The sequence below is a fragment of the Carassius auratus genome, chromosome 1, assembly GCF_003368295.1.
Source record: "Carassius auratus strain Wakin chromosome 1, ASM336829v1, whole genome shotgun sequence".
Classification (NCBI taxonomy): Eukaryota; Metazoa; Chordata; class Actinopteri; order Cypriniformes; family Cyprinidae; genus Carassius; species Carassius auratus.
This window is the reverse complement of record NC_039243.1, coordinates 2,534,328-2,545,847: the sequence shown is the minus strand read 5'-3', so window position 1 is coordinate 2,545,847 and position 11,520 is coordinate 2,534,328. Positions and strand designations below refer to the sequence as shown.

The 11,520-nt window shown below is 35.0% G+C and overlaps 1 protein-coding gene across 1 annotated transcript; it reads right to left on the bottom strand.

Moving 5' to 3' along the window:
• Positions 1–492: 492 nt before the first annotated feature.
• Positions 493–11,462, bottom strand: LOC113113563 (15-hydroxyprostaglandin dehydrogenase [NAD(+)]-like). Its single transcript, XM_026279861.1, has 7 exons — positions 11,330–11,462; positions 10,920–11,043; positions 10,328–10,434; positions 9,754–9,850; positions 2,984–3,060; positions 2,575–2,738; positions 493–1,077 (listed from the first exon to the last, which is right to left on the bottom strand). Exons 1-7 carry the CDS (start codon positions 11,441–11,443, stop codon positions 954–956), a joined length of 807 nt encoding a protein of 268 aa, XP_026135646.1. The 5' UTR covers positions 11,444–11,462; the 3' UTR covers positions 493–953.
• Between the last annotated feature and the right edge of the window lie 58 nt (positions 11,463–11,520).

Here is an 11,520-nt window from a genome sequence, read left to right as displayed (position 1 = left end):
ATATGTACTATTACTGAACTATATGTTTTTACTTTGGCTGCATTTACATCAATTCATGGAAAACCATATATTCTTAGTTTGCATTAGCAAAATAGCAAAACCACATGGCTGGAAATACAAAGACTTTACATAAGTATCTAAAACATGAAAGTTCAGGTATTATCCATTTCTGGTAATGTGGTAAACATAGGCAATTGTGCAGATTTCTGGACATTGCAACTTCATGGATGTAAAAACAGCTGCCAGGTGGCACTTGTTTCTGGATTTGCACTCCACAGTGTGTCTTTTAATGTAGACAGGAACATTGCATATACAGTAGCTGCTGGTCTCAAAATCTGCAAGACTACAAGTAGATTCTGGATTAGGTTTGGGTAAAACAGAGCCCATGCTATATGCATTTAGCTGCAACAAACAAATAAAGTAGAAAACTGATAAAAGTAGAATATAAGTCATTTTCAGAAGTTTATTGTTTGATTTATACATAGGCATAAATAATAAAAGATACTCTCTTTGTCACAAAGATATCCAAAATATTATACAAACGTATGCAAAAATTGTACGAATCATTGGTTTGTAATATTGAGGTAAAATCAATTTAAGACATAAAACAGTAACTAAATTATTAATAAATACAATATTTTTTCTTGAAATTCAATCACTCACAGTTAAAGCAGTCCGATACAAATTGATGTCCAAGGCCATTACAAAATAAAAAAAAATAGAGAGGCTCGAATACCGGTATGCAGTCCTTTTTGGTTTTCAAAACTCAAATAATAAACAGCAAACACTTAGAAAATCTATACCATCCCTATTTATTTCTTAAATGCACTATAGGTTTGTGCCATTTAACTAAATGTTTTATGTGTCTGCACTGGACTTCAATCAAATAAATCTTTTGTTGAGGAATGGAGAGGATAGAGAAAAGACTAACATGTTTAATGAAAACACCACTATCAAGCTGAAAGAGGCTCATAGGTGTGGAAGTGAATGCCTTTAGAACAGGTGATCTTCATCACGGCTCCGTTTAGGCTTTCATCTGTTATGATTCGCAGCATTCCTTCTGCAATCAGAGATGGTCTGTAGATTTACACACACAAACAAAACAAAATCATATTTCAGGAAAATGTTATGGGGTTTCAAATCAAAATATAACTTTGTTACGAAACAGGATGTTGATTTCATACATGTCCTCATATGAGGACACCGGTACTAAAAAGATTTTTATTACATGTTTTTGGAGACATAATAAATGAATAGGGAAAGAAATCATATTTCAATATTCTATTAAATATTATAGATTATTATGAAAATCTTGTCAATTATTACTTCCATTAGTACACTTTTTTTTATTGCCCCAAAACACATTAATATGCAAATTAGATTTACTTTATAGATAAATTGTATTTATTAAAAAAAACCGTTTATGATAATTTTACACACATTTTGCAGAAAGAAAAATGGTATATTGAATCATTCTGTTACATGGAGCCCCGCACATTCAAAAAATATAAGGCTAAACCGTGTGCACAATTTACTAATTCGTTCCCTCAATTTACTAAAACATGCACACGATTACTATAGCGTTCCCTCGATTTACTATTGCGTTCACTCAATTTATAAATTGTGCGCACAATTTACTAATTCGTTCCCTCGATTTGCTAAATCGTGTGCACAATTTATAAATTGAGTGAACAAAATAGTAAATCGAGGGAATGCAATAGTAATCGTGTGCACGTTTTAGTAAATTGAGGGAACAAATTAGTAAATGCGCGCACAATTTATTTATTTTTTCTTGGATGTCATGTGTGGGGCTCCATACTGTTATAATCATCTTTATACAGAGTTTGGTTAAAAAAAATAAAAAAATAAATCTTGAAAAATACAAATGTATTTGTGATTTTCAAAAATCTATTTTTTTTTCTATGCATGTTCACTAATGTCTTTTCATTTTTTTTAAAGAAATTGAGTCCCGATGTCCTCTACATAGCATAACTTATGAATGAAATATATTTTCTTTCATTATTTTAAATGCTCTAAACCAGGTTTATTCAAATCTTACCTTGGAGGGCCAATGTGGTGCAGAGTTTGGCTCCAATCCTGATCAAAGTCACCTGCCTGTTATTTTCTAATGACCCCAAAAACATTGACTAGCATGCCCAGGTGTGTTTGACTAGGGTTGGAGCCAAACTCTGCACTGCATTGGCCCTCCAGGGCAAGATTTGAATAACCCTGCTCTAAACAATGGAAAAACATGGAAAAAACTATGTTTTTCCTAAAACTTTTTTCTCAGGTCTTAAGAGGTTAAGTGCACGTCAAAAGCCTTGCAATCGAAACATACAGTTTAATCCACCTTTAATCAGTGGGTGGTGCAAAATGAATCTCTAGACTTTCCAGTAAAGGCAAGTTAAAAATGTTATCCACTTATTAACTTGCAGCAGTAAAGGTCTGGATAAAATACATTATCTAGAAAACACTATTGATGTCTGCCCAAGCATACTGTTCAATCAATGGACTGATTATAACACTAAGACAGTCTAATATAGGAGAAACAGGTAGTTCAATTGAACTGCTTACTTAAGAACACCATATTTGTCCATCCTTTGCTTGAATTCATCTTTGTACTTGACAAACTTGCCCATTGTTTCCTCATGCTCCACAGTGCGAAGGAGTTGGGTGTCCACGAAGGCTGGGCACAGTGTATTGATCCTCACTCCATAATTGCCCTGTTCAGATGCGTCCTGCCGACAACAAAACGTGTCCAAACATGGTCAGCCTAAATTATACACACAGCGCAAAGAATGCGTCAACACACAGGTGTGAGAGATCTACTCTCTTGGAGGGAAAAAAGCTATGCTGTGAAAACTTCACTGAGTGGTTTGGTTGTCAGGTGCTGGAATGAACCACATTTTTGGGAAGTGATTTACATATGGTTAGAGTAAACTATACTTCTGATAAACTGGTGAGACAGGATTTATGTACTCACTGCAATTGCTCTTGAAAATCCAATCACCCCATGCTTTGTCGCTGTGTAAACTGGCTGGTGAGGAGAATGGAGAAATGCTAGGAGGGTACAAAACTAATATTAATTCCAAAAATATCAATATGTCATAACTTACCTCATCTTTTTCCAAACCTTTATACCACATCCCTCTCTTTTTCCCTCCCATTATAATGCAAAATGATATTTTTAAAGGAACTTTTGTGTATGACCATGTCTGTTAAGCTCCAAAAATGCACAATAAAAGCAGGATTCTGAAACCATACAGTAGATTTGTGTAAAAAGCATGCAACATTTCAGAAGTAGTAACTTGAGAAGGAATCGTTCAATAGAGTGAGCTGTTAACTGCAACCAAATCATTGAGTCATTGAATTGAACTCGAGTAACAGTGAATTAATTATTTATTTGGACTGGTTCCACTCACTGAACATTGTTTCCTTTAGTGTTTGGGCTTTGTTATAATAAACAACATTTACAAGCCACATCAAACCGAGGCAGCCAAAGACGCAAGGGGCAAATAGCTGAGACAGTATTTACAATTAAAAAGTTCTTGTGTGTTCTAGATGAACAAATATAAGCACAACATTAATGCACATGCTGTGAATTACCCACTTTTGCACAAAAGAAGGCTGTGTTTCCCATTCTGGCTGTATCAACATCTTGAAGAGAGTCATCAGGCTTTCTTGTCTGTTAACATTTTAATTAAGGGGTAAGTTCATAAAACAAACTAAACCAAAACAATGAGGTCATCCTAAAAAGGCATGTTTCCATTTAGCATGGCTAAGTGCTGCATAAATCCACCAGCTTTCTCCTCAACTAGGTCCAAGACATAAGTTTACTTTTGAAGACTACTGTATGTTCTGTGGAGTGGTTTGAGGACAAAATTATAAATTATATAATGTATAGGCTATTAAATTTACAGTATAATGTTCTATTTTAACTACATCTTGTCGGTTTAATTTATAGCATTTGATATTTCGAGTATGAAGCTGGATCTGATACAACGGTCTCAGGGCAGTCTAGTGCATTTCCCCACAGTTTGTGAGAGCTGCTCATGCTAAAAATAAGAACAGCTATAAGTACAAGAAAAACAATTTTCAATTAGAAATTAAATTCTCAATTATTTCAAAGTTTCTGGTGAATTACATTTACATTTATGCATTTAGCATACGCTTTTATCCAAAGTGACTTACAATGCATTCAGGCTATAATTTTTATTTTTTATTTTTTTATTTTTTTTGTTAACCAGTATAGTATGATATTCTTTCAACCTTAATATGTATTCAATGCTTTCAGAGTGGAAGTGGACTGAAGCAGGCCTATATTTTAACTTAGAATTAAATAAGCACCATATATAAAGTTAATTAGCACCATATATAAAGTTATTGTCTCTCAAAGAAAGAGTCGACTCTGAATCATTGAAACGAGTCGTTTTTAAAATGAATCCCAAGCCATTTCATGTTGACATCAACATGAAACATTAGCATATTGCCTGCCCATGTGTTGTTCTTTTCATGTTGGTCTGAATTAAAATTTATTAAATTAATTATTTGCCAATAGGTGCCACTTTTGGAGCGGTAAAAATAGCGGTTTCCCTGCTAACGCTGTACACAAAGCAGGCAGCACTGCGTTTACATGCTGCTTTATCAGGTATTACAGACTCATGATAAATTGAAAATGAGACCAATCACCGCCGAGTTGAGTCATGCAAAGAAGGAGTTCGTAAAAATTAATCGTTGAGCAAATCGTTTAGAAGTCCTTGAGCACATAAGGTATAAATACACATATTATAAGAAAATGTAATTGCTCCCAAAACCAAAATATCAACCTTTCATTACCCATAATAGGGGCACTTTAATGTATATCAATACAACTTAAATATTACCTTATATATTACTTATAACAGTGCTTTATAACATATACATACATATATATATATATATATATATATATATATATATATATATATATATATATATATATATATATATATATATATACTCACCAGCCACTTTATTACACCTGTTCAATTGCTTGGTAACACAAATGTGGGGAAGTCGTGGGCTAGTAGTTAGAGAGTTTGACTCCTTACCCTAGGGTTGTGGGTTTCCGAGTATGGGTCAAATTCTGAGTATGGGTCACCATACTTGGCTGTATGTCATGTCACTTTTTTTTACTTTCAAATTGCTAATCAGTCAATCACATGGCAGCAGCTCAGTCCATTTATATGTGATGAAGATGACTGGCTGAAGTTCAAACTGAGAATCAGAATGATGAAGAAAGGGGATTTAAGTGACTTTGAACATTGAATGGTTGTTGGTGCCAGACGGGATGGTCTGAGTATTTAAAAAAACTGATGATCTACACTGATTTTCACGCTCAACCATCTGGTCCAAAAAAGAGAGAAAATATTCAGTTAGCGCAAGTTGTGAGGGCAAAATGCCTTGTTGATGTCAGAGGTCAGAGAAGAATGGGCAGACTGGTTAGAGATGATTGAAAGGCAACAGTTACTCAATTAACCACTCATTACAACCAAGGTATGCAGAATACCATCTCTGAATGACAACACATCGAACCCTGAAACAGATGGGCTACAGCAGCAGAAGACCACACCGGGAGCCGCTCCTGTCAGCTAAGAACAGGAAATGGAGGCTACAATTCACACAGGCTCACCAAAATTGGACAATAGAAAATAGACTGGAAAAATGTTGCCTGGTCTAATGCATTGTTTAAACCCCACAGCTTATCTGAGTATTTTTGCTGACCATGTCCATCACTTTATGACTACAGTGTACCTATCTTCTGATGGCTACTTCCAGCAGGATAATGCACCATGACACAAAGCTCAAATCACCTCAGACTGGTTTCTTGAACATGACAATGAGTTCACTTTCCTCAAATGGTCTCCACAGTCACAAGATCTCAATCCAATAGAGTATCTTTGGGATGTGGTGGAATAGGACATTCACATCATGGATGTGCAGCCGACAAATCTGCAGCAACTGCGTGATGCTATCATGTCAATATGGAGCAAAATCTCCAACAACTTAATCTGTGCCACTAGCTTGTACCTATAAAGTGCCACTAGCTTGTACCTATAAATATTTTACATTATATTATAATAAAACATACCCTAGTAAACTAACCCTGAAACAGAACCTACTCTGGAGCAGGTTATGTTCAGAGAGTTAAGATTCTATGCAACAATAGCCTGAAAGTTACCTCCGTTTTTGGAACAGAATACTGAATTTATCCGTTTACCCTTAAACACACCTGGGTATGTCAAATAACCTCCTTCTGGAATACCTTCACGTTTTGGACTGTTTTAGTTTGTAAACAATGCTTAATGTACGCATATTACTCTTCAGACTTAGCTAAAACAAGATTTTCACTGGAGAAAACAATATTAAGGATGGAGGGCTCCTATTCTAGTCAAAACAAACGGTTTGAAGTAAAAAAAATAAAATAAAAACAATAAAAAACATTGTGATGGATTTGCTTATTACAAACACAGCTTTTTGCTTTACAAGACATTAGTTGATGGAATGCAATCGTGTGGATTATCGTGGTGTTTTATCAGATATTTGTTCTCTCATTCTGATACCACCCATTCACTGCAGAGGATCTACTGGTGAGCAAGTGATTTTAATGCTATATTTCTCCTAAAAATCTGTTCCAATAAAGAAACAAACTATCTACATCTTGGATAGCCTGAGTAAATTTCAGCACATTTTCATTTTGGGTGAACCATTGCTTTAATGTTTGTTTCTGTCAATAATGTAATGTGTTAAACAAAAACAATATCAAGCTTCCAGCTTCAGAAGAGAGCTTCTGAAGCTTCAGAAGAGAGCTTCAGAAGCTTCCAGCTTCACATTAATGAGAGAAAGTAAATGTGGTATCTGATGGTGGATGAATAACCTGATAATAGATATGCTGCTGGTTAATGATTCCAGGAATTTTTGGCATCTTCTGGGGTGCTTAAGTAAAAAGCTGGTGATATGGAAACTTGGATTTACCGGACTTTTGTTTGAATAGTCACAAAAGCAGAAAAAGATAGGGTTATACAAAGAAAATAAGGTATAGGGTGAGCATACATCCTCTTTTTCCCCGAGACTTGTCCTGGCTGGTCTTTTTAAGGCTGCGTTTGCACTTAGCATTGACATGCAACCTGTTTCCATTTGTTGTCCACATACACATTGAAAAGACCAGTGTAAATGCTCTTCTGATCAAATGTTATCCGATCAGCATGTCCTGGTCCAGAGGTAGTCAAGGACGCATAGTGATCAAATCTCAGTGTAATCTAAATGCAATCTAAATTGCCTAAAATGTCTGGGATTTGGCTTGGTTTTCCTATTGTTTTCATACTTGCTGAAGGTAATGACTTGAAAGTAGTTTGACCAATAGTGTGCAGGCATTATACGTAATCGACCAATGGTGGCATGCAAGAAGGTGGGATCTACAGAGAACAGTCGAAGAAATGCATGTACAAATACATATAAGACAGACTGTAAACAGCACGTCGATAGGAACACAAAGGCAATTTAGAAATCCTGGGAAGGGCATGTTCAGAAAAAAAGAGAACACATGGTCATCCTAAGTAAAGACCGTCCCAGTAATGTAATGTAAATAATTAATGTAAGACACATCTACTTGAATATCCCAGCAACTGTTTAAATGTTTCTTAAGTTTTTTGCTTACTTAATGCTGGCTCTTCTTTGATGCAGTTGTGTTGGACTTAATACTGTAACCCACTGGTGTAGCTTTATTAAATTTGTTTATCAAATGCTACCGCATCACAGGTAAACTTTATGTTCATTGTGTAGTTAAGTGTAGATCATTTCAATTATATATTTTAAGTGGTTTAACGTTTATTACAAAGGATATTCATTTATTTTGTGTACAACAAAAACTGCATATTTAAAAGCAAAAACTATAGTAGGTTAAAGTGTCTACATTGTGACACTACTACTATTATTTGAATGATGTTCTCTATAGTTTGTTAAACATCGATATATTAGGACATACATACATACATACATACATACATACATACATACATATATATATATATATATATATATTAGTGCTGTCAAAATTAGCGCGTTAACGCATTCGATTAATTTGAAATATTTAACGCGTTAAAAAAAAATAACGCAATTAACGCGGTTGCAGTTTTTTTTATTTCCAGTTGTGGCCTATGTGTGTTCAACGTGCAAAGAAATATGGATAAGACCAAGGAAGGACTTTTAGACGGAAAGTTTCAGTATAAAACTCTGCCGGATTACTCTTCAGTCTGCCACAAGAAACATTACTCTTCATTTAGTCTGCCACAAGAAACAGCAACATTAAAATCATGAACGCAAATGTCATTGTTTAAAAAAAAAACAAAAAAACAATGACTGTAACAGTGCGTAAATCAGACCTTTCTGTAACGCTAACGTTAATAAGCTTAAATGAAAATAACGAAATAATTGTGTAGCGGAGTATTTTTTGTACACAGTGCCGCGAACTGTCAATCACCCCTGTACGCGTGCATCACTGTCCTCCTCAGCTGCAGCAACTTGCGCTCTCTCTCTTCATCAAGCTTTAAAACAAAAAGGGGACAAAAAGATCATATTGTCTTTGTGCATAGGCTATAGATTAATTAGATAAATGAATATCTAAATTTGTGCCTTGCCGTCTATGGTATTTTTTTAGAACTTAGAAAAAAGATGCTGCAACCAATGAACAGCCAGCGGGGGCTGCAGGACGACTCAACCTCCGCAGACAGTTTTTAATGTTTATCAGACAATAAATGCTCAAGATTTTGCTTTAGTATAACTCACAACGAGTTTCACACACCTTCTCCGGCCATGTTGAGTTGTTGACACTTAACAGTGGGAAAAGCGACACATGCGCTATTCACTTGTATAACTTAAAGGTGAATGGGTAATGTAGTTCCTGCTCTGGGTGGGATGAATTAGGAAGCTTGCATTGTGAAGGGCGCTGTGAAAATCGGCAGTGCAGGTAAAAGATTAAAACCTCTATTAAAACAGACGTCCAAATGAGCGTACCGGTACGCTACAAGCACGTTCTGGGTGCACGGAGAGGTGGCGGTACGCTCGAGAGCTATATTTGGAAGTGGCGGTACTGAGTACAGGTGCGTACCGGCCCACTTAAAGCACTGGCAATGACTATACTTTGGAATTTTTTGCAGTCCACTTAGAATTCAACATGGAAATCATTTTTGTTTTTTATTGGCATTGATTGTTTTGAAATTCAAATGGTACTTACATGCCCGTGTTTTTATTTCTGTAATAAATATGGCTTTCAAGCCAACAGTTAATTTGGAGGATATTGATGGTTTATTGCAGGTATGTTGTTTACATGAGAAAATCTGTGTTACAAGTTAAACAAAAATTCCAATAAACAATCATATTTTGAATTTAAATAGTTTATTTGTCTTGAGTTTACATTAATTATTAACATTTACATATCCAAAAAGTTTCAGTCTTTTAATTGCGATTAATCGCGATTAATTTAAAAAAATTGTGCGATTAATTAGTTATTTTTTTTAATCGATTGACAGCACTAATATATATATATATATATATATATATATATATATATATATATATATATATATATATATATATATATATAGCATATATATTGTAATGTAACCTTCCTAGCACAACACTCTCAACAGGCTACAGAACATTTAAGCTAACTTTAAATAAAAACATGCACACATGATAAAGTTATCTGTATCTTACCTGCCATAGAAGAAACGTTGATGATAACACCTCCTTCTTTTCCATGCTCTTTACTCATGTGTTCTAGTGCTAAATATGTCCCCTGTATGACAGATGTCTGAGGAAGACAACAGTTGTGTAAAACTGCTAGCACATAGTGAACAGATATATATATATATATATATATATATATATATATATATATATGGGAGTGAGATTATGCTGACACTGGCCTGCTATTATGAACAAACTAATAATTACACTGCATCATGTCCACTATGAAATCAATCTGCAGAGCATGATTACTTTTAAAAATTTATTTCATAGAGTGCATATGCAGGCTTACAAATGTCATGTAATGGTGATCCTTTCACCTCATAATCTATTGTGAAATCTTTTGGGCTAGAAGCAGGAAGTGGAGTAATTTTTGTGAACTTGTAACTCCTATCCTGGAGTGTAGCTGAATGTAGTGCCCTAAGGCACAAAAAGTGATCCACTCTTAGCTGTGTAAATCATTAGATGTTTCCAATGAAATTATGTTAAGTTGAAATGGAAGAGTTTGGGATGAGTTTTGGGATAATGATTTTTAACTCACCAAGTTTACTTCAATGGTCTTTTCCCAGTTCTTCTCATTGTTGATTCCAGCATTATTGATGACAATATCCAACCGACCAAATTTCTTTACTGTGTTTTGAAAGGCATCTAATGAAAGAAAACAACAGGATTTTCATGGCTTGATGATTAATAACAATGTTGCAATAGTGCCACTTTGGACATCAGTATAAAGTCACAACACAAACACAGTCAGTGTCAGCCTGTATGTGCCCTCACCTATACTGCACTCCACAAACAAACATTTAATTCAACTCTACAGTTATTAGAAACAAGTTTAACAGGAATGATCAATCCCTTCACCACAGACCCATAAACTCTTGTCTTGGAGAAATAAAGGAACTTAAAACCCAGTAACATTTCTCAGTGATGACTCGAGGGCCTGTGAATGCCTACGACCTACTTCTCAAACAATGAGACATGTTTAGGAATAAGATGGGCTGAACATAGAGGGTGTGCAATATATAAAGTTGATAATTTTTTTGTGCAAAGAAAACTATATCAAACTATGCCAAATTAGAGAAGATGATAAATGTCCGACCTAAAAGGCTAAGAAAATAAGATCATGATTTTACCTTTAAGTTTCTCCGCGTTAGTCACGTCACACTGGATAAAAATACTGTTATCCTCTCCAAACTGGCCATCTAGATCACTTTTACATTCCTCTCCAACAGACTGGTTCAAGTCTACCAGTGCAACCTGGATTTTCAGAAAGTAAATTAATAACTAAGTTAAAAACAAAAACAAACAAATAAATAAATAAAGACGCAAGGGATGCGTGATTTAATAAACAAATAATAATAATAATAATAATAATAATAATAATAATAATAATAATAATAATAATAATTAATGAAAAAAATGCCTTATCGCCCCAAACGTACAACTAATCACATTTTTTTAGACGTTTTGCATATGTTGTCCCAACAGTTTTTTGAATAAATCCGCAGTGTCCATTTTAAAAACAAATTTGACAAAGCGAAACCTTCGTCCCATTCTCCAGGAGATGTTCCACCACGGCTCTTCCGATGCCTTGCGCGCCGCCGGTGACCAGAGCGACTTTCCCGTGGAGACTCATGATGTTCACCGCCGAGAGCATCACGCACTGCTTTATGTAGGAGTACAGTCAGAAGGGGGCGTGTAGATGAGAATTACTACGGTAAACACAGATGGCCA